Source organism: Ascaphus truei, chromosome 1, assembly GCF_040206685.1.
Source record: "Ascaphus truei isolate aAscTru1 chromosome 1, aAscTru1.hap1, whole genome shotgun sequence".
Taxonomy (NCBI): domain Eukaryota; kingdom Metazoa; phylum Chordata; class Amphibia; order Anura; family Ascaphidae; genus Ascaphus; species Ascaphus truei.
In genome coordinates this window covers 55,692,400-55,717,072 of record NC_134483.1, presented here as the reverse complement: position 1 = coordinate 55,717,072, position 24,673 = coordinate 55,692,400, and the positions used below count along the sequence as shown (strand labels likewise).

At 40.5% G+C, this 24,673-nt stretch overlaps 1 protein-coding gene across 3 annotated transcripts in view; it reads left to right on the top strand.

The window, feature by feature from the left end:
• Positions 1 to 24,673, top strand: part of FYB1 (FYN binding protein 1) — a 159,734-nt gene that overhangs the window by 126,592 nt on the left and 8,469 nt on the right. For 2 of the 3 annotated variants that reach the window (XM_075588557.1, XM_075588561.1), the window contains exons 8-16: positions 59 to 215; positions 1,207 to 1,342; positions 5,159 to 5,187; positions 7,273 to 7,342; positions 9,350 to 9,487; positions 11,836 to 11,864; positions 14,659 to 14,725; positions 17,001 to 17,109; positions 23,438 to 23,600. In XM_075588557.1, the coding sequence (XP_075444672.1) occupies positions 59 to 215; positions 1,207 to 1,342; positions 5,159 to 5,187; positions 7,273 to 7,342; positions 9,350 to 9,487; positions 11,836 to 11,864; positions 14,659 to 14,725; positions 17,001 to 17,109; positions 23,438 to 23,600 (898 nt within the window). The remainder of the gene's footprint in view (positions 1 to 58; positions 216 to 1,206; positions 1,343 to 5,158; positions 5,188 to 7,272; positions 7,343 to 9,349; positions 9,488 to 11,835; positions 11,865 to 14,658; positions 14,726 to 17,000; positions 17,110 to 23,437; positions 23,601 to 24,673) is intronic. The other variant, XM_075588566.1, reaches the window with a different exon arrangement.

The following is a 24,673-nucleotide window of genomic DNA, read 5'->3' as shown; positions in this document are numbered from 1 at the left end:
GAGTACATTTCTACTTCTTCTTTCTTATAAATAATGCGTCCCTTAATTGTGATTGCAGCTAACAGGGCTTATTGAAGTCATCCACCAGGTAAATGCTTGCCTTGATTATAAGGGTGGAAAAAACGAGCTCAGTGTCAAGCAAGGAGATCAGATTGAAATAATCCGCATTACAGACAATCCTGAAGGAAAGTGGCTGGCTAGAATGAAAGGATGTTGTAAGTAATGTTTATGGTCAAACAGTTCATTTGCTGCGTGGTGCGTTGTTTTGGAAATCATCTCTTAGAATATTCCAGAACTGTGTATGATGTGTATAAATCGTTAAATAAAAAACATCAGCTATCAAAAAAGAGACTGTCAAAATATCTGAATAATTACAATACATATTTAAGTAAAGAAATTCACAGAAACCGTCATGTTCTCACATTGTTAAGACGTCAAACCCAACAGCACATACTGATAAACGTTTGCAGCTAATCATGCTCCTACAGACAAGATTGTAAGAGGTGCTAAGCCATAAAACAGTTATATTCAAGTAAATGCAGCGTACAGTTCAGTATCCTATGGCACCATAAGATGTCTTAGCAATGCCTAATAATGTGACCGTAAATATTTCACTGATTACAGATACGTACAGGCAGTCCTCGTTTTACAACGCTTCGCTTTACAACGAATGGCTTATCCAACGCTATGCAATGCATACCTATATTCATTTTTACAACGCCAAAATGGCTTATCCAATGCTCTTACGACGCTTTGCAACGTTGTGTGTGTGTATATATATACACATTCACATAAACAACGTTGCAATGCGTCGTAACAGCGTATATATATAATATTATACTATATAATATTATATAATACTATATAAAATATTATTTATTATGTTATATTATATATATATAATACAGTATATACACTATATCATTTATGTGTGTGCTGCATATCTTATTGCCTGCATAAAATATTTGGTGTATTTTAGTGTTAAAAATGCCTTCAGGAACGGAACCTTTAATTTAAACAGTGTTCCTATGGGAAAACGTGTTTCGCTTTACAACGTTTCGCTTTACAACGCCATTTTGAGTAACGCATTGTGTCGGATAACCGAGGACTGCCTGTATTCCTAAATGACTGCCTTAATATATAGTTATGGATGTCTAGTTATATGGTACACAATATTTTGCTGAACACCTATTTCATTTGTTTCAGACGGTTATATCAAAACAACTACAGTGAATATTGACTATGATTCACTGAAAAGGAAAAAAACAATAATGGCGATGCCAATAAGGTCAGCTGAAAATGACCAAGAGATATATGACGATGTGGAAGACAGCACTAACAAGTAAGCACAATGGTTTATTTGCAGCCGGAGAGACCTCGTGCAAGAACAGAAAATTAACAAATTAATTTAACAGACAAACAGAAATTTACAGACAGAAAAAATATATGCTGATCTAATGAATTCTGTTTTTGTGTAATATTTGAAATTGTATTATTCTTTTTGTATCTATTTATTTTACGTAGCATGTAATTCAACTTAAACGTAGACAGAGTTACATATACAATCAGAGTTAAAAACGCATTTTCATGTATAAGAGTTTTCTTTTTGCATGTCGTAAAACATTTGAAATGTATACGTATACTAGCACTGCTCTTGCACATGCGTGAGATGTAACGCAAGTGAATGCATCTCAGCCAAATGACTAAATTCTACAAATTACAGGGAGAAATTATGAACCTGTTTGAATTTGTAGTCTTAGAAGTAATTGATTAAGACGACCTGAAAGACAAGACTGGATGGATCTTTGAGGCACAGGGGAGGAGAACCCCCACAAATCTACTTCTCACCTCCTTTCTCTCTACTCCTTCTTGAAGCTGGGGATATCTCTCCTTAACCTGGACCCAGCAATATATACACCTGCTCTCGCCCACTTCACCCGGCCTTCTCCTCCTTCCCTGCTAAGGGTGTGATCACTTAACTTTACACCCATTGCCTGTCTCCCATCCTTTTTTTTCCCTTCTCCTTTGCTCTCTAGAATGTCCGCTCTCTGACTAACAAAGCTCTGGCTGTACACAACCTCTTCTGCTCTCACTCTCTTCACTTCTTTCTCTCTCACTCGATGCCCCAATGGGCTCCTAACACTGCCAATATCAGCTCCGCTCTATGCCTCCATCTGTCTTATTATCTTGCTTTGAGGTTCACATTGTCCAGCTTTTCTACCCTCTCTCTCTGCACATGGCAGTCATCTACAGACCGCCTACCTCTACATCCTGTACCTCCACCTTTCTCTCTAACTTTGAATCCTGATTTTCCTTCTTTCTCTCCTCTCCTATCCTTTTACTTGGAGGACTTGAACAGTCATATTGATGATCCCTCAGTCTCCTGTGCTTTTCGTCTACACTCTTTAACCTCCTTCTTTGGCCATCACCAATAGACCAATTCCAGCACCCACAAGGATGGTCATTACCTGGTCTTTACAAAAAACTGCTCCCTTCTATTTTCTCTATCTACCCCCTTCCACTCTCTGACCATCTCCTCCTATCATTCACCACTACTGATTCCTCTCACCCCCTCGTACCTGTTCCACTCGCTACTGTTCTACCTTCACTTCATTGACCCATCTGCTCTGACATCTACCCTAAATACTAACCTCTTCTCTCTCTCCTTCCTCTGAAACTGACAATCTTGTCAACTCTTACAACTCTATCCTCTCCTCCTCTCTTGATCTATATGCCCCTTCTCCGCTGAGGCACACCCGTCCCTCTAACCCATGGCCTTGGCGATTTTCACATGCATACTACTTTCGCACTTGCACTCACGCCTCTGAACGCCGATGGAAGAAATCTCACTCAGTCTGATTTTCTGCACTATAAATTTACTCCTCTCCAGTTTTAACTCTGCTGTTTCTAAGTCCAAACAACACTACTTTTCCTCACTCATCAACACTCATAAATCCAATCCATAACTGTCTCCTCTCCACCCCTTTCACTGCTAGAGCTCTCTTGCCTTAAAACTTTTTTCTACACCCCAAGTACCTTCACTCTCCACCTTTAAGTAAAATCTTAGAACTCACCTCTTAAATGAAGCATTTCAATAGCCTGGACTCATGGCTACTGTCCCACACCCAGAGTTACTCCTACCAATCATTGTGGTCAAGCACAGCCATCTACTGAACTCATTCCCTCACCTGCTGTCTCTGTAAGTCCCAACATACCACTTAGATTGTAAGCTCTCCTGGGCAGGGATTTCCTTTCCTTTCTGATTTTGTTTGGTGCACTTATTGTATTATAATTTCCTGTACGGCAGGGTGTGAGTTTTGTAAATTGAAACATCTGACAGTTTTGGAAATGTCATAAGTCATAAACAGTAGCAAATACTCGCAAAGCTTAAAAAAACGAATGGTTTACTGAGAATTTTGGTGATATAAGTTCCCCCTACAGCAAATTATTTCCTGCAAATCCTATAACTTGGACACAGACCAACAGGAAAAACATCATTAGCCCAGTGTGGTATAGTACTGTATGTGTTTATGAATGGGAATAGAAGACTACAGGGCTGCCTTAGGAAAAATACATATCATTCAGGGTAAAATGATGAACTAGTCCACTATTGATGGAACAAAATCCACAGTACTATAGTCACAGAGATAAGCCCATTTTGAAGAAGTCTGTTTACAGATATTTTCAAGAGGTCTTCCGCGTTTATTTCAAAAACTCAGTGATTGCATGCTTTTGTAAATAGCCCTATATACTAAATGACACAAGTAATCACTATACTACCTATGTTTCTAACATTTTATTTTTAATGAACCCTCTAATTACATTGTAAAAGTCTGAGGAACCCCAACCCCTCTCTAATAGCACATCTGAGATCAGATGTATTGTAATCAACCCCAACCCTTTCTAATGGCGTGTCTGAGATCGGATTTATTGTAAGGAACCCTAACCCTCTCTAACCAAGATCAATTTACACAAACAATGTCCAAAACATTTAATGTCACTATGATAAGTGGATGCCAGAAACACCCCTGACAAGCTCTGTCTTCTTCTGAACCTGTTGTGTTGCTTTATACAATGTGATTGTTGAGATGAATTGCTAACAAAGGATTCACTAATCACAAGACTGGCATATTTTCACAGTAATAATTCATAGACAAACTCCATAAGTTCTACAGATCTATTGTGTGTTAATTCCAATGTATTAAACTCCCTATTATGCACTATGCAAACATGTTGAAATAAGCTTTGCAAATTTTTGTTGCTATTTTTTCCCTAAGTTTGTGTTTTGCAAAAGTTCACATTTCCCAGGAACATGCAAAAATGCTACATTTTCACCAGGTGACAATGAAATTGTGCGACTGTCGCCACCATTTTTCAAAACAGTAGTATAGAAAGGGCGATGTGACCTTAAGTCAAAGGACTCCCAATGTGCCAATGTCTTCAAAAGTATTTTTCACAATAAAACAGCAGCAAATTTCGCCTGGGTACCAAAAATCTACAATTAGCACCCTCAATATTGTATGAGCTTGCACAACAATAATGATTCAAAACTAATTGAAAAGGTTTCCATTGCAGGATGTCATTGGTCATATACCAGAAATCCCACTGACCCCCAAAGCTTGGGAGATACAATATTGCCCCAAAATGTTGCCCATCCCTGTAACTCCCATACTGAACAAATATGGACTCACAACTAAAGTATAGACATTTAAATGCATCATGCTCAAAGACTAGTGTAATTATTCAGTTCAAACATGGACATTTTTATTATTTATTTTTATGTTCTTTTAGCCATTCTATAGCTTTTTACATTTCTCTATAAATTATGCCAAACTAATTAGCATTTTTAAAATGTAAATAATCTTTCAGCATAAATAATGTACCATCAAGAAACTGGCAAATGATTAGGGCCCATATCTACTCAATTCTGCTATTCCATTAAACACATTCCACTGTGGGAAGACACCTTATGGCCCATTCAATGGAAATGGCCTTCCAGCGCCGGAATAGCACTGCTTAGTAAATATGGGCCCAGAGTTTACTGAATAGCTTGCATGCTGTTTTATCCATAACAAGTGATCTTAAACGTTTTAGTGGTCAAGAGTATAAATGTACTGTAGATTTGTTATAATTTCTGTGTATTATTTTCTTCTTACAGACAGAGCGCTGGAAAAAGTGGGAGTGCGCGTAAGTTGAATATTTTCCCTGTCTGCTTTTTAATTTAATTTGTATATTATACTGCCTTTTTAGTCAAGTTCATTAAATCGGCAATAATATTCTGGGGATTTTTCACGATTTTATGCCTTCACTAAATTTTATATGCACGATAACTGGGTGTTGATAAACCCATTTGCATACGGCTTTTGGTCAGGAATTCAGAATAGACAGAAACTACTGTATCACAATTTCCAAACAAAATCTAGGCCACCTCATGCAAATACAATGGCAGGTTTCCATAGGGTAATATAATACACAACATTACATTATCCTATGGCAGAAAAGTAGTTTAATCACTTTAATACCTCATGGGCTTCCAATGCGTAGCAAAGGGAGGCATTCAGGCAATAAAGTGGTTAGAAGGCTATACAAACCCCCTACAATGACACTACCTACCCCCTTACATAGTAATACCAAAAGGCACTTTACCCACAAGCTCCATATCCCATAGAAATGTCTAAATAAACAGGTTAGCTGTTTTTCAATAATATCAAATTATTTTGATCAACTCTTTAATATATCTATATATTCATATAGTTGAGGAATTGTTATGTATGTTGGGGTGGGGGTAGTGGGTGGTTAAGGGGGTAGACAGGATAGGGTTTTTGGGATGCACCCCGGGGGAGGTATGTGGTGGATAACCCCTTGTTTGCCATAAGGGTCAGTAAGGCATTGCTAAGCAATACATTGTTAGCCTCATTGGTATGCAAAGGGGTGGTATAGCAGTAGGAATAAATTAATCCTTTAGTAGATTTTAGTGGTCAACTAACATTGGTTTCCCACGACTAGCTGGCCACTTGGGTTACCGGGGAGTTCATATTTTAATATGTTTATTTAGTGTATTTTTAGCACGATACTAATAATCTGAGATATTTTTGGCCAGTAATCTGATATCGCAATGTCTCATAGTTTATTAAATAGCATGTGAATAATTAATCTGGTGTAGATTAATCTTAAGCATGCTCATTTGCATACACCTCGTTAAAAATATTGCTGTGGTAAAAAGCCCCTTATCCCTGGTGGCGATATGACTTTCGTGAACAGGTCGATAAAAACGATAACGCTATTTTAATGTATTGACCTTTCGTGAATCTTATCTCAAAATGAACGTTTGCCATCTCCTTTTTGGGTTACAGTACAGCGCTGTAAAATATCAACGAATAGATTGACCTATTTAAGACAAATTGTTTCATCTCCAAGCTAATATTTTAAGAAATAATGAAATGACAAATCGCTGTTAACCCTTTCTATATGTGTGACATAGATTAATAATAGGGCTGAAGGAATCACTCAGTGGTAATGTCACTGCCTTTGAAGAGGATGAACCTGGTTCCAATCCTATTGTCATCGCTCCTTGTGATCTTGGGCAAGTCAGCCACTGTCCCTAAGCTTGAGGCACCACAATTAGATTGTAAGCTCTAGGGGTGTCATTTTGCTGACTGCAGTCCAGGAGACGGACCCGCCAGGCAAAGGTTGGGAGTATAGTAAATGACGACCTGGAAACTGGTGCCTAGACAAGCAAGAATAGTCAGGTCCGGTTCCAGGATAGGGACAGGGTGCAGCAGAGTAGTTGGGGTCACGGTTCCAATGACAGGGCTATGTGCATCAGCGTAACTGGGGTCACGGCTCCAAGGTCAGGGCAAGAGAGAGGCAAACAGGGTTCCAATTCCAGCAGAGGTTCAGCAAGACAAAGCGTTAACAGGATACAGACAGATACAGTACGTTGCTCAAGCAAAGGACTGATTACTCTGGTGATCATTTATACTGTCTTGAAAACGAGAGGTAACTCTCAATGTGTTACTTCCTGGTAAAACATTGAATAAATAAAACTGTAGGCCTAAGCTAGTTGCAGACAATTACCAGTTCAAAGGTGAAGTTAACTTCCTGTTTTGGTGGCCATCTTCACCAGTGAAGTCAGAGGAGCGTCCATATTGGTTCACCCAGCAACATCTCACAAGCTGCAGGGACTCGTTATGTCTACTGTATGTACAAGGCTGCATACACTTCTAGCACTATACAGTATACTGTAAGAAAAAATCTTTTTTGTTTAAGCAGATTTTTCACCTCCTCCGAGCAATGACGATGATGATATCTATGATGGGATTGATGAAGACATTAATGTCAGGTATGTTTTATTTCTGTTGTTATTTTATTTATATTTAAAGTGACTTAAAATGTCAATTTAGGGAGGGGAAAAAAAAAAGACATGCTATCCTGTAGAGAGGCACCCTGGGACATATTTGCCAAGAAGTACTACGGTATAAAACACCTTCCATGCAGGAAGACATTTTACAGCCTAATTCAAGTTATTGGGCCAATAAGGGCCATATTTACTAAATGGTTTTTACCCCATAAAACACCTTCCATTTATGAAGACACCTTACAGGCGTCTAGAATGTGCTATAAAAGGCCATATTCACTAAGGCGTACTGGAAGGTGTCTTATGGAGTAACACTGATTACGGAGCCTTGCTTCCCTTTTTATTTTGGCGGGGGGAAATGACGTGGTTCGGCTCTGGAAACCTCCTGCTTCAACCCATGTAACAAATTAAAGAAGGAGGGGGGGGGAACAAACAAACAAGCAAGCAGGGGGAACTGCTCCTTTAAAAGAAACCGCTCCTCGGCTGCTGAATGTAAAACAGGAAGGTATAAATAGACATAGTGAGACTTCTTTTACATGACCTGTTACTGTATCATGCTCAAGCTCGTACTGTATTTCTTTAACATTGGGAGCATTGTATTCCTGATAACTGGCCCAGTGACTGAATGGTAGGCTTTGCTGACACGTTGAGAGGTCATTTAAAGAAGTTTACATAATTGGAGATATTTGTAAATAGAAATAACCTTGTATCTTTAAGAGTTGTTATAACTCAATTATTTTACAAGTCCATACGTATGAGTCTTTAAAGTCCAAAAATTGAAGGAAGTATCCAAAATTCTTCTAATCCTGTGCTTCCAGCTGATTGGATGGTGATATGGCCGTGCGTTCCGTGATATGTGAATTAAACACAAAAAAAGATCATAGTGCAACAATGCTGACAAATGAACATGAAATAGATAATAACATTCAAGAGACACTGGCAGATGACTAACAAGACATACAATACATAACAGATAAGACAAAATGGCAAGGCTGAAAATATGAAAAAAGCTAATTTAATACAAATAAAAAATAATAAAATTGCTACTATGCGGGTGACTGTGAGACCGCTGGTCCGGTAGGTTAAAACCAGGACCTTACTCACAAGATGTTGGACGTAAACAGGCACTAATATCGACCGTAGTGAGGTATCAACTTGTCCTCTGGTGAAACCGGAGTGTTCGTGGATGCACTCCAGTGCTGTCCCGCTTTCCAGGAGCGGATGCTCCGACAGAGAGAGAGAGAGAGGGAGGGGGGAGAGATAGAGAGAGAGAGAAAGAGTGGGGGGGGGGTATACTCTGTGATCTTGGCACTGAACCAACCACGTATAGTTAAGTTTGGGGGGGAGAGAGAGAGAGAGAGTATGGGGGGGAGAGAGAGAGAGAGTGTGGGGGGGAGAGAGAGTGTGGGGGGAGAGAGAGAGAGATAGAGAGTGTGGGGGGGGGGTATACTCTGTGATCTTGGCACTGAACCAACCACGTATAGTTAAGTTTACCAAAATATGCAATGTCAATGAAGTGGAAATACTCAGCCTTATAACCGATAGCCCCCTGCCACATTTATCAGTAGTCTCATTATTTGAGATTTGGTGGATACTGTAGCTTTGGAAATGCTGTGATTAGCAGAACAAACAAATACAATAGCACAGATATATGCAATGTACAGTATAAACTGGTTTTCTTAGGGCTGTTACAGGCCTACCATTGCAAAAAAAAATCAGCATGTTTACATGTTAATGGACTTATTGCAGTAAATGTTTGAAATTATTCCTCTAACATAATTCAGTTCAAGCTGAAATACACATGTGATCAAGGGAGAGAAATGCAATTAGTATATTTAAAATATATATGTACTGAGATGGTGCAGCTGAATCTTTTAGAGGAGACACATTAATATGGTAAATAACTGATACTGTAAAGTTTTTAAGGCAAAGTCAGGAAACTTTAATGATTCATGTTTCTGAACTCAATGATGCTTTCTACATACTGCAAAGCTCTGTACCACAGGATGAAGAAAAAGCAAACAACTGGTCGTGGGGGCTTTTTAAGAGGATGAAAGGGGGTGACTTCAGAAAGAAAAGTGTATATGAAAAAACAGAGAAAGAAAACAGTGAAGAAAGTCCAGTTGACTTGTAAGATCCTAAAATCTTGGAACGGAACGCGCTAATGCTAACAGCCACCGTGCGATACTAATACACTGGCATAATCAAACGCTCACAATAATCCATAAACAAAATACTTGCTATTCATCGATTTATTTCCTTTCAATGATTAACCCAATTGAATTGCTGCCAATTTTTTGATTTACCGACAAATGATCAATGTTAATTCCTTCTTGAGCAATTGAATGACAATGTGTTGTTTTACTGCATCAGATATGCAAGAATTTAGGAGAAGATAACCTGTTTGCAATCTCAGCCAATCACAATTTGACCGCAGATAAAAACGACGGCCCACATTCCTGTCTCTTGTAAAACCTCAGACCCTATTTGAGGCTTGACTTACCTTTGTATTTAGGATCGCCTTATGTCTATGTATTAGCCTTTGCCAACTCTGGCAGGCTATTCCACAAAATCAACCACCACCCTTTCCAGTGAACATATAAACTAATGGTCATTCAAGCTAAAATCTTGGGGTTTCAGTGATACCTTTCTTCTCTTTAATGTGTGGAATACAATTAGCCGTCCACGCGAAAAAGAAAGTCTAAAGTAAAAATAATATCCAATGCGCAAATGGAAACGATATGGTGTAGGCGCCTCCTGCATCGAAGAGGTTAGGATCTCTAGTAATAGAGTATTTTTTGTGGTATTTTTAAGCATTTTCAGTACACATTCATAAAAGGCCTTTCAAAGAGTAACTACTTCTGTAACTCCTTAGATCTTCACTCTTGTCAAATTAACATAACACATTTCTGTGGTGATTTTACTAACTCTTGTATGTCAATCTATGATTAACGTTTTAACCGCATGTCATACAGTATGTGATTATTTTCTGCAATATTCCAGACAGGTTTGATTCCTGGAGAATAAATAATAATATATGTCTCACGTTATGTTCAAACCTATTAAAATCCCCAAATATGTATAGTTCTGAGCAGGGCCGGCAACAGATTTCCCGGGGCACAAGACTACAGTTTCAACACCACCCCCCCCCCCCATGTCGGTGGTCTTGCAAGCCCCCCCCCTCCCCAAACCCCACTTCCCACCAGTGTATTTCTCTTCCTCATCTCACTCACCCTCCTCTCTTACTCACTCTTAAAACCCTCTCATTCTCACTCAGTTACCTCCCTCTCACTCAATCCCACTCCCTCATCACACTTATTCCCTCCTCCCTCCGGACCACACACATTTACCCCCCCAATATCCACACAATTCCCCCAAATACATTCTTACATTACCCCACAAATACATTCTTACACTACTCCACCCGCCAAGTACATACTTGCACTATCCCCCCCCCCAAAATACATTCTTACACTTACCTTGGGTATGGTCTCTCTCCCATGCTGCTGCAGGCCTCCCTCACATTCCCACATGGGACCTCTCGCTGTGGTGGGCCCGGTTAGCCGGTGCTGGAATTCAGCCCAGCCAGAAGTCAGGCCTAACTTCTGCGTCTGGGCCTCAGGTTGCTGCCAGACCTTGGCTCTCCCACACTGCTGCTGCTGTGGGCGTGCCTCTTTCCCTCCCTCTCCCACGCCGGGCACCTCTGATGCCACTGCTGGCCAGAAGCTGAGCCCAGCTTCCGGCCCACACCGACATCAGAGAAGCCTTATGCAGGAGAGCTGGGGCCCGGTGGCAACCAGAAGCACGGCAGCCAGGCACACAAGTTGGGCCCAACCTATGGCTTGGCCCAACTTCCAGTGGCAGCCAGCTGGGCCCAACTTCCAGTGCTGGCCGTACGGACGTGCCTCTCGCAGCTCACTTGTCCCAGCTCTCCCCCCCTGTCGACGGTCATGGTTCTGAGATAGCTGCATACAAGCTTATGAAGGCCCCTAAAGTTGTATTAGTTACATACATACTGTAGGATGAGGTTGAAAAAAAGACACATGTCTATTGAGTTCAACATACAGTATGTTAAGTTTAGTCGACTGAGATACTCATCCTATATTTGTAGTTAGTTAAATACATTGTCTACTGTATGTTCTTGGTCAGATTTGTATACATTACGGAACAAAAGGATACACTGTCTACAAATGTGACTGCAAAGTTACAAACTATAGGAATGTTATATTTTGTTGACTTGGGGTAAACATTTTGGGCAACTTCTACATCTGAGAGAAAGTGTTCAGTATATTTTAGCTTTTGTCCATTTTCCTTCTACTTGGTTATCAAGAAATAATATGATTTTTTTTTTTTTTTTTTTTTTTTAGAAATTGGATAAGTGACATTAGTTAACCCTTTCAACAATAAATTAACCAGTCACAGCAAATCAGGGGATACATTCCTACTATAACATATTAATACTGTGTTATTTTCCACAGAACACCGACAACGCAGCAGTCTGTGCCGGGTAGGTAAAGTTTGAGGAAAGGGTGTGCATAAAGTATACAAATGAATACTACAGTTACAGTTTGCTACCATTGTAAATGAGAAGTACAGTACCCGCAGTGTTTGCTAAGTTAGTAGTCTCGTTGGACTTCTGTACACTTGTCTGCACCTTCTCACAACAGAGTGTGACTGCTTTGTTAGTACTCACAGTTTTATAAGGCACATTTCCTGCAGCTTCAGCAGGTAATACACCCGTATTTTAAATGTTGACATGAGATGTATACTTCCTGTAACTGCATTAGGCTTGGGTGCATTACTTTAGCAGCCTTATTGATCCTTGAGAAATGTAGAATACAGTAGTTGCAGGTTGATATCACTTAATGAACTCAAACATTCTAGTTCTTTATCTACATTGTACACATACATACAGTATATTAACAAAAAATAAATAGCACCAGGGCTGCATCCAATATGACAAATTATATAAATACTTATCTGTTTTTCTGTTCATAAGTGAGGGTCATTTAATTAAATTCTTTGGCCACTGCATTTTAAGCTTGCAAACCACACCAATATATTCCCTCTTCTACAACTCGTGACACTACCGTACCTGCAAAAGCTCTCATAACTTCTCAAAGGCCAGGCCTCCAGTGGCCACTGGGGCGCGTGCTGCAGTGTGCGCGCCATACACCACAGAACAGCCCTCTATGGGGCATGCCCCAGTGGCCATGTGGTGTGGGCGCGCAAAGCGCTGTGATGCGTACACTGGCAGGGAAGACAAGAATTTTGGCGGGCGGCCAATGGAAGGGCAGATATGCCCCGCCATGGCTGCACCCCCCCCGTCATGGCCATACACCCCATCATGGCCGCGCCACCTCGCGCATCCCATAGCTCCCCTACAGACTGCAGATCGCGGCTGTAGTCTGTGCACGCTCCGCCAGGCGCGCGTGCAGTAGGGAGCACAGGTGCCATAGCCTAATGGAGGGAGACCTGTCTTAATAGATTGGTCATTCACAGGAAGATCACATGACCTGTAATTTAAAAGTAGGATGAATGAGCTTAACACCAGGGAGGAGGGGTCACAGACCTCCAACAATTGTTTAACAATTGAAATTTACAAACACACACAGCCCCTCTAAGCTCAGGTGAACTTACAGGGCACATATAGCTCAGTGTTTTCCGAACATCAGGGGGACCACCCTACGCGTTTCAATCGTAGATACAATCTTCCTCAGGGGTGTAGCGCTACACCCCTGAGGAAGATCGTATCTACGATTGTAATGCGTAGGGTGGTCCCCCTTATGTTCGGGAAAAAACTGAGCTATCCGCCCTCCCTGCTACGAGACACCGATGCCAACAGATGCCGCTGTGAATCCGCAAGGATCAGAGGTTTCCCTTTGGCTGTGACATCACCTGATGTGATCAGCTGTTCGCTTTGGAGCAGAAGCACACAGATCCTCCAGCTTCACGTTACAGCTACAGACCGCAAGGATCAGAGGTTTCCCTTTGGCTGTGACGTCACCTGATGTGATCAGCTGTTTGCTTTGGAGCAGAAGCACACAGATCCTCTAGCTTCACTTCAAAAACGCCACTGATTTTATGAACAAATAAATATCTCTAATTATAATGTATAACCAAGCAATGTTGCTGTTTTGGGCAAATAAACGGCAATATACTCCACAAACAAAACACATAGCCATTATTGTCTTTATCACATTGACTACTGCATGGATGGGATTCTGTCACATAATGCCTGGTCAAGATGGTGTCCCTGCTGCACCAATGGAATATTTACTAGAAGTCATGATCAAGAAACACTGGATTTTAATTAAATGTGTCTCAGTGTGATTTGTTTCACTGAATAAAGAAACAGACAAAAACAAAACAAAGTCTACAATATTTCTCATAGAACTCTTTAACTAAACACATTTCCTGCATATTTTGGTTAGGCATATCCTGTTACTAGAACCAAAATAAAAAAATGTAAAGTTAGTAACCATTGATCAAACTTTGTTTCTCACAGTGTAGAAACCGTGTACAGAGTAGAGATGGTTATTTCTTTATTTTATATCAGATCCCCACTATGTCTTCTGAACTGCAGGGCAGAAGCTGCTTTCTGAGAGTTCCAGAATGATGTCAAGAATGTTATTGCAATTAGGTTTCAGGTGGTTTCAATTAAGCATCTTAACCAACACTTCTAGTACACACATTCTCCAGTCTAGCATATATGTAGGCTCATATACTATATAGTAAGGGCCATAAAGTGGCTTATGGAACCATCATCACAGAAAGATCAAACTTGGGTTCCTGTTTCTTGAGCTCTCACATTTGCATGTTATTGTTTGATTTATCATAGGTTTAAAATTGTTTTAAAAACACAAAAATATTAACACAAACATTGGCAGATATGTATTACCCTCCCAAAACACCTAGTTTGAAGAGGATTTTTTTGTTTTCTTTTGTGGATGCTGATAATAGCCAAATGTATATTTTTGAGGCTTCTTTGAACCTTGTTGATCATTGAATACTCCAGTTTTAGTTGACATTTTAAAACATGCAGTGCACAGTACAGGACTATTGCTCAAAACAATAAATATAAGTGTAAGTGTACATAGTTATATATCTTCTGAATACCTTTCAAGGTGCTGGGGGAAAAAATGCCAATTTTTACTTAGCGTAGCATTGCTATTCTAAAAGACACCTTCAGGTATCGGAAAACACCCTCCGGGGGCATTCACTAGCACCAGAAGCTGTCTTGTGAAACTGCACCACATACTAAATATGTCCCTAAATCTCTCTTGTATTTCTTGTTTCAGAACCAGATGGTGATGTTTATGATGATGTGGATGCAAGTGATTTTCCTCCTCCTCCAATTGAGTTCAGGTGGGGAATATCCAGCAAACAATTGCTGCTCGCTTCCACAAAGGCTATAATGTTTGCAGTATCTTGGATAATTCTTTATTACCTAGGATAGTAGAGTCCTAAATGTGACCTTCCTGTTTGTGCAAAGAATGTATTTCTGTCTCCATCATGGTTTCATTCAGATTGACCATTCTATGCCTTTTCTCTAACAAGGGCCACACTCAGTAAGAAAGATGGCAGGAGGTAATATGGTAAAATGACTACATATATACATGGTTATGCAAGGGATTAAAGCTGTAGTTCAGTAAATATCCTGAATTTGTGTTTTTTTTTTTAATAAATCAGTTCTGTAGTAAGAAAAAATACTTTTAGCATTTTCTGTTTTTAAAAAAAACAACTTTGAAAGACCAATTTTCTTGTATTCTATTTTAACAGCCATTTACTAAGGCTCTGCCCCTTCATGTCCTGTCAAAAGCCCTGGCACACCCCTTTGTCAGCCCTGCCCTCCCTCTAGCACATGTCAGTGCAGGAGTGCTCATGAATATTCATGAGCTTCCAGTGAGAGAAAGAAGCAGATCCCTTCACTAATGATGTCATGAAATTTCGCCGATCAATACATGGAGAACGAATTGACCTGCAGCTATACAGTTCTTTAGGTAATTAGAGATTGCCCACATGAAACTATTGAAGTTAAAAAATAAATAAAAATAAAAAAAGACTGAACTGCAGCTTTAATAGGATTAGTTACAAAGATACCACTTTGTAGTAGTAACTATCTGTGAAGAACTGACACTAAAATAAATTAAAGTATTCATTGTGGGAGATACTGTACGTGTAGCAACCTTACTAAGTAACCTAAGTTACTTCCTTTGGTTAACTGAAAACTTATTATAACCCTGCCACAATTAATTGCATTTCTTTGAATCAGGTATTTACTTATTGTGTAGGATTAAGACTAGAAGCACTTGTCCATTTCTGCACTTTACTGATGCTCAGATTGTAGGATTTGTGCCAATCCCAGGATTGTACTAGTTAGTGGTCAAAGTGCCTTTAAAAAAAAGTAGTGGTACACATTACACGATATTCTAACCTCTCACTCAATGGGCGGCTAATTTTCATAGGTAACAAATCAAGCACAGTGCATGTAGCTTCATATGAAAACGTACAGGATTACCAACTATTTGAAAAATAACATGCTACATTAATGACGTGGCATTTCCTGCTAGCTGCTCTCTTTACAACTCGATAAGCGGTGCCTTCTTTTTACTTTTACAACACTGTCTTTCCTCTTCTCGCAATACTGTGTTCCTGGCTAGAACAGGCAAGTGGCAGGGGCCTCTGCAACCCAATACTTCTCCGTACTGTAACACAGTTTAAGCCAATTACACCTGTAGGCAGAGAATGTCAAAGTCTTATCATTAGGAACAATTTACTGTTTTTGAACTCACTATTTTATAGATCCAATTAATTGAATAAATCGTTTCTTATTTTGGACCATTTTTATTAGTGGTGATGTTCTATAAAATGCCTTCTGGCTCTGTAAGACACATTGTGGCTCAATTTATCGAATGGGACATAAGAAGTCATATTTACTAAGCTGTCTTATGCCAAAAGATCCCTTCCAGGGCATCCAAGTCAATGGTATGTAAGGAATCTTCTAACGCCAGACGGTGTCGTATGGCAGAAGACTGCTTAGTAAATTATGGCCAAGAGATGCTGTGCCTGTAAGAGATTAGATTACGGCCACATGAAGTGGTACTGTATGGTATGATAATGAAAAAAAAAACGGTACAATACAAGGTGTTAAGGACAAAAGTGGCTATACCTCTTGGAGTAATTGGAAGTCACGACAAGACCCATGTTTCAAACCTATGGGGAATTCCCTTTTTTTTAAAACATTGCAACTGGGGGGTCTCCTTGAGCTGAACCTCACTATTTTTAGCTCTGGGGATCCCCTGGCGCCAAGATTCTTACCAGTAAAGTTGGCTGCCAAATCTCAGCCAATAGGAAGCCACAATATCATCAGCTGCGACTTCTTATAGGTGAGCGATGTAAAGTCCCATTAATAACCAGGAAGTAAAACTGGTACCTTCACCAGGAAATATCTCCCCAGTTCCAATCCTACAAAAAAAATTGTGTTTAGGCATTTTAAAGTATCAACAAATGTAAACCCTTTAATATCTGATGATTTCTTTGCCTAGGTTAATATAAATGTTTGATATGAGTTTACATTACTGAAACCTGTTGTAAACTATTGTAACATGTATTTTTATTTATCATGTATTGAATATTTTAGTGCAGGGAAGAATGTAAAATATCCCACTCTTGGAAGGTCTGATGCGAAAGACAGCAGGAAGCTTAAAAAGTTTGAAAAAGAAGAAAAAGATTTCCGGAAAAGGTTTAAGGTACTGTACGTCTCTTCACAATCAGGGTTGTGTATTTCATGGGGCAGGTTCACTGCAGCTGGGGGGAATAGCAGGAGACAAAACAGAAGAACACAATGTGCATTACCTTTCCATTTGTTCGGGACATTGTAGTAGATTCGCTGCACTTTTTCTAGCATTCATTAAGAGATTTGGCAGTTAAGGCCGGTCTAGGGTGTGATAACCAGCACCGACACTTGGCGAATCCCAGCATTTGTATCACGACCATATGCACTTGCTGATTATTTGTATATATTTAACGGTCAGATTTGTACATTTTAAAACCATAAAACACTTTAGGATTTTTGTTCGAGTTCAAAGTGTTCCAAGCGACAGTGACTTGTACATAAAATATTCCTAGACAGAAATAAATGCACCGAGATTCATTTAGATCAAGTTCATTTATTTTTGTACTACCATGGCATAAAGCGTTATTTGAAAATGGTGTATTTTCCCGTCAATTTAACAGTACTTTGGACTAATTATTTAATGCTTCTAATAGAAGTGGTAACAAGGAGTAACACACAAATTTGTATTAGTTTATCATCATTGCTCTCAACTTTTTCTGTGTTGGTTAGCTAATTCAGGGGCACGCAAATTTATTTATTTTGCGCTGCACCCCCCTGTGCCTGCTCTCCTCCTTGGTGCACTCCCCCCCCCCCTCCTTACCTTGTGCAGCTTCATTTGTCACATTTGTCACGTGACTCGCGACGTCATTTGTCACATGACTCGCAGCGTCATTTGATGTCACATTACCGTGGCAACCGTGACGACACATGATGTCATTTAACGCCGCGTTGCCATGGTAATGCGTCCTGGAGCCGGCTGAACCTCGGTAAGTAGAGGTTGCAGAGGCCTCGCACGGTCCCCCGGCATTTAATTTAAATGCCTGGGGGGAGAGCGCGGGACCTCTGTAATGGTCCACGCCCCCCAAAAAAAATCTCACGCTCCCCAGGTTGCACACCGCTGAGGTAATTGACACATACAGATGTAGCCAACCTTATAACTCCCACACTGACGCAATGCAGTGAGACATACAGCAGAGACTGCGACTATTCTAACACAAACCAGTGGCAATCGCCAAAAAGACCCAGGTACACCCAGGTACATGCCTTAAACTTGCCTTAAACTAGCCCCAGCATTTCTGCATTGATTAATGGCCCCAAATCTTTCTTTCTAGTGAAAAAGGTAATCCACTCACAATTTTCTTTTCAAAAATCAGGCATTACAGAGACACTCCTCTCTCTGTTTAGAGCAATGAACATGGATATCCACAGGTGTAGACCCCTTTCACTTTTTCTCCACCACTGCACGAATACCCAGAAATAATAAGAAATACCAAAATTGCGCAATAACATCTTAAAATGTATTGGAGATCATCACAGATAAAACATATGGCTATGCACTCACATGAGGAATAATAGGTACAGTCATTGTACGAAATCCTGATAGATAAAGCAATTCACCGGTACACAGTGTGTTTCTTCCCTCTACTTCTCTGCTCCCATCAACGTCACATCTGGTTGACGCAGGGCTGTGGCGGAAGTGCTGTAAGGGGGATCTCCGGCTGCCAGGACTTCGCAACTGTGAAAAAAGTGAAAGGGGTCTACACCTGTGGATATCCATGTTCATTGCTCTAAACAGAGAGAGGAGTGTCTCTGTAATGCCTGATTTTTGAAAAGAAAATTGTGAGTGGATTACCTTTTTCACTAGAAAGAAAGATTTGAGACTGTATCACACTATGTTGCCTTTATTTTTCTTTTTCATATAATCACGTGAACATTGGCGCTCCCCTGAATCTTTGAGGAATTCTGCAATCAAAAAGACTAAGAGAACAGTCTTTACAAGGGTTTTGAGTAGCTTTTCTATTAGCACCTTTTACACTGGGTGGTGGATTTATCACATGATTAACTAATAGATCGGGAGAAACGGCCATGCTCTTACATCATCCACACTCTAAAGAGGGGTGGGGCAAAGGTGCTATTTCACCTGTGGTAGTGTGTCAATGGAGAGAACATTGAAGTACGCAGTCCCCTCAATCAACCAGTGCTGCAGGGCATAAATCCACTTAAATGATTGTTTGCTGCTTTTTCCGGAGACACAGAGAAATAAGGGAGCTGAACAATGAATAACCCCTAGTTGGGATGTGGTCTGGTGGCGACTGTGAAGGTTTTTTTCAAAAAAAGCCCCTGAGTGGGTGAAACGCGTAAGAGTTGCGGGGGGTGCTTTCCCCTCACTCTTTTTTATCCATGTTATAATAAAGTTTTTTTCAGCACAGTCCAGCCTTTGCCAATTTTTTGCGCTGTCGTGCCCGCTGTTAACTTCCCTCCCCGGTGAGGACATCCTGTAGTGTGTCAATGGCTGCAATAACATTGGCTACCTCAGTATTCTGCCTAAAATACTTCAATACAATGTATCAAGTTCCGGGTTAGTTATAACTGATGAGAACAAAGTAAGTAAGAAAAGGGTGAAAAGAGAAAGGAAGGATGGAAAAAATGCGGGTGGTAAAATGTAACCATTCAGATGTTGCCAAACCTGGTAGGTGTCAATAAAATTAGTGAAAAAAAAGGGAAATATTATGCAAATCAATGATGTTTTATTCAAATGAATTGATTCATTATTAAACCTCTACATTATTTGTATAAATCCCATGCAGTGCCATCTTATTTCTGTTTTCTATTGAATTTAATTATACATTTTACAAGCAAAATACTTTTACAATGCAGCTTAGTAAAATAAACAAAAAAACAACAAATGTCAGTGTCTTATTCAATTATTCGGTATGTCACAAATTACGACATAGATCATTAATTCCATTAATAATATAAATTCATAAGACTTTGTTTGGTCATCTCACTCAATATACATACAGTAGTAATACTATATGTTCAACTTCATGTTTTCTGTAAGGAAAATGTTGAGGAACTGTTGAGGTATAACCTAATATGCAATACCATATTTTATATCTATATATCATGTGACCGGGACATTTCCTTGCATTGGAGATACCGGCACCCCATAAAGGTGCCTGTATCTCGGGAAGCAGGGGGTCCCCGGACATAAAACCAACGCGGTTCAGCTCCGGAGACCCCCTGCACATCTACACTACGAATGAAATGTATATTAAAACACATAATTTGTGGGCAACATTTTCGCTGTGAGAGGCGGCTCTCAGAGCCGCTCTCTCTGCAGCAGAAATGTATCGCCGGGTTAGGCCTTTTCAGAGGCTCCATGCTCTCGCTGGCAGCAAATCGCTCGTTTTGGGAATTTTGCTATGTCAGGTAATCGAGGCTTTCTGAATACCGTGATAGCAACGCCCAAAAAAACATCGATTTAAATGCCCTGGGGATAATTTTTATCAACCTTTACTGAATGAGGCCCTAAGGGTTTCGTTTATGGCTTGTAAGGTGTCTTGAGTTCGTAAATAGAGCTCCAATATCCACATTCAATATGCTGTGTAGGTACTTTCCCATTCAAGGGAAGGCTTCCAGTTCCATTCAAGTAAATTCGACTTGGAGGTTTCCCTGCCATGGAGAAGTGGTTTGACTATTGGATAAGGAACAAAGCTGCTTATTCTATAACTTTCAGGTGAATTATCGAGTCAATGGGAGTTTTTAGCCGATCACAGTGCGATTGGATGCTTCAGAGCTTATAGAAAAGCCCATAAGTCTTCACCATGTTGAGGACAGGGCTGTTATTAAAGAACCCTTGACATATATGTATATTGTTATGTGCCTTGCAGCAATTAACAAATTAATCTTTGACAAAGGCCTGAGGGCTGAAACGCGTCAGAGGATCCATCAGCTGTACACTGTTGTCCAATAAAGTTCTTTAGTCACCACCACTGTTACCCTCCCTTCTTTGACGGCTGTGCTCCGTTCCAGCCTCCTGTGGGAGGAGTTTCTACCTTGCAGCAATTAGGTTTGCAGCATTTCACAAACAAGACTGAAAGACAAGATAATACTGAAAGATATAACACGTATAAAACAGAAAAGCACACAGCGGGTGAATGAATTTAAAAATAAAAAATTGTTCATGATAATGGATTGCAAACTTCTATACATCATTGAATGTACATAACAGAGGAGGGGTTACATGATGTATTATTTGGCTGCTTTTCCATTTTTATTCCATTGTGTTTAAAAAGAGAAAGAAGAGTACAAAAGTGAAGTTTTTACACTGGAGCAAAGATAAAACTTAAATAAGTCAGCAACATATTCTACACCTCTTCCGAACTCTCCTCCAGCATTCCTCTACTCTTTTCCCACTGTTACAGAGGAGGATGTGTCGCTACTGATTTCCTCTTCTTCCTCTAGCACGTGTCCTCTCTCCCCATTCCCTCAAACCTCTTGCTCCTACTCTAAGCCCCACGCTCACACATTTTCAACTCCTCCCTCTACTCTGGTACCTTTCCCTCCTCCTTCAAACACACAACAGTTATACCTTTACTCAAAAACAGCAGGCTTGGCTGTACCTGTCTAACTATCATCCTGTCTCACTCCTGCCTTTTGCCTCTAAGCTCATTGAATGCAATGTATTCTCTCGCCTGCTCCATTTTCTCACCTCCTAATCTCTCCTAGATCCTCTACAATCTGGCTTCCATACTGCTCACTCCACTGAAACAGCCCTCCCTAAAATAACAAATGCCCTCCATGCTGCAAAAGACAAAGGTCATTACACTCTACTCATATTGCTCATCCTCTTTGCAGCATTTGATACTGTGGACCACCCTCTTCTCCTTCACATTCTCCATACTCTTGGCATCTGTAACAGAGCCCTATCCTGGATGTCCTCTTACCTCTGTCATCATACTTTCTATGTCTCATTTGCTAACACCATATCTTCTCTGTTGATCTCTCTGTGCGTGTATCCCATGGGTCTGTCCTGGAACCTCTTCTTTTACGCTTTACACAATCTATCTAGGTGACATTATCACATCATTTAGGTTCAAATATCACCTCTATGCTGATGAAAACAAATTTACTTTCCAACCCATGACCTTACACCAGTTCAAGGTCTCTGAATGTCTCTCCGCTGTATCATCCTGGATGACCCTCAATAAACTTAAACTTACATGTCACAGATGGAGCTCTTCATACTTCCTCTCAAGCCCAACCCTACTGCCCCCTTCTACAATACTGTTGGCAGCACTATCATACACACTGTATCACAAGAACACTGCTTAGGGATCATATTTGACTCCTCCCTCACATTTCCTCTCACATCCACAATGTGAACCCGGCCTCTCACCTATATCCCCTTCAATCTATCCTAATTGCTACTGCTAGAATCACTGTACTCTCTCCTAAATCTGTCTCAGCGTCTCTCCTGCTGAAATCCCTCTTATGGCTTCCTATCAAATCCCATATTTCACACAAAATTATCCTCCTCACTTTTAAGTCTATACACTCTTCTGTCCCTCCTTACATCTCAGTCAGAATTTCTCACTATACACCATTCTGACTCTTGTAATCTACACAAGGATGTCCTCTCTCTACCCTTTTGTATCTAAAGCCCTCTCCCGCCTAAAACCTCTCTCACTCACTGCCCCACACCTCTGGAATGCCCTTCCCCTCAATATCCGACTAGCACTTCTCTATCCACATTTAAGACCCATCTTAAAACCTAGCCCATTAACGAAGCATATGGGTAGCTCTGTGGCTGATACAGTACACTTCATACATCGGCCCCTTACAGACGCACTTTGCAGAACACCTTCCTATTGTCTCTGTACGTTCTTCTTACTTATCACAAGATATACATACGCACATTAAAGAGCAGAGTTTTTCCGCTTACTAGCATTAGATGCTCCAGTAACACATATGCAGCTGGAGAGAAGTGGAGTTTATAGAGGATGGTGGAGTTGTGTTGTCTTATTGTAAGCAGTAAAATGCAGCTTTTCTAGGTGGCTTATTCTATATCCAGTGAAGCGGGCGATCAGGCTGTTTTGGGCCAAAATTCCACATTTACTTTAAGTTTGGCCCAAAATGGCCTGAACAACAGCATCCGCAGATAAAAAATAAGCCCATAAATAAAATTAATAGAATCCACTCTGTTTCCCACCTGAAAAGAAGATACACTTACCTTGCCATCCTTGTGTGAGAATGGCGTATAATAGCCTATTGGCGATGCTTTGTGTTTTCTGCCCCGCAGAAGTCTTTTTTATTCTCACTCAGAAATAGGTAGCAGCAGTTTCCTAGCCTTAGCACATAGGGATGTGTCACTGCATAGTCTTCACTCCTCACCCATAGTGTGTTTCTGTGCTTTTGTGTAAATATTGATCTTGACAATATGCTTCTTTTCCCCCCAGTATACTGGAGAAATTAGAGTACTTTCATCAACTCAAGTAGTATCCGCTCTGACTTCAAAAAAGTGGGACTCGAAAGATTTGCCTCTAAAGCCCGGAGAATCTTTGGACATAATACAGAACACAAACGAAAATACACTGTTGTGTAGAAATGACGAAGGAAAATGTAAGTCAGTTATTTGCCATATTTCAGTTCTAGAAATGAACTGGATAACATATTTATCTTCTATAATTAATTAAACTTGCTGTATGGTGTATGTTCTGACAAGAAAATTATTTATTCAAGAGATTGATTTGGGTTGTTGATTTCAGCCACGAGTGCACACATGAATAATACCAACACCAGTTGTTATTAGTTGTTATTAATAAATACAATTGACCCCCCCTCCCCCATCAGTTAAGATGTACTCCTGGTAGTTGTGTATTCCTGTAATCACGTTTTGTACTGCGCAAAGAGCTGAGTACACCTCCAGTTCAACCACAATTGAAGGTCTGAATCTTACATGCCGGACAAACCTGATCAGGGAACACATCCAAGTATTCAGCCAACATCCCAGCTAGAGAAAACTGGGTTCAGCTCCACTCCTGCTTCTCATAACATACTATTTCAAAGCATTCTAACAGTTATTTTCCATCACAGCAAACTAATCTACATTTAAGCATATGTAGCCTGGCCTCTGGCCGCTACCTATTTTCCTAGGCCCTACCAGAGTAAGTCCTGTTAGGTACTGGCAGTGGATGGTTAATTCCTCCAGAAGGCCTAGTGTGCTATTGCAGCCTTGGATACCCTTAGTGTATCCAAGGGCAGGCCTAGCAACAACTAGAGAGTGTCAGCCTGGGGGAGGTACTGGCTGGGTGACCTATGCAGATGTGACGCCTGTCAATATCAGACCTGCCCTGTTATGGGGCAGGGTTCAAGCCAAACCCCAGGTTATATAAACTGTCTCTCTCCCAAAAGTGGGTGTGTCTCTTCCCTCCCCCTGTGGAGTGAGTAACAGCTACCCTGTGTCCCATAAGGGGATACAGGATGAGCACCAGAAGGAAACTTAGATGGGCCTAAATCCTTAAAGTAACCTTCCAGGGAAAGCAAGAAAGAAATGCACTGCTGTAAGAACTAACCAATGCAATAAATACCATGGTACCATATGCACGTGTGAATCACTGTCTTGGGATATGGAAAAGTGTCACCATGGACCATCCTACTACCACCGGATCCTCGCTAACTGGAGGTGCTGCCAA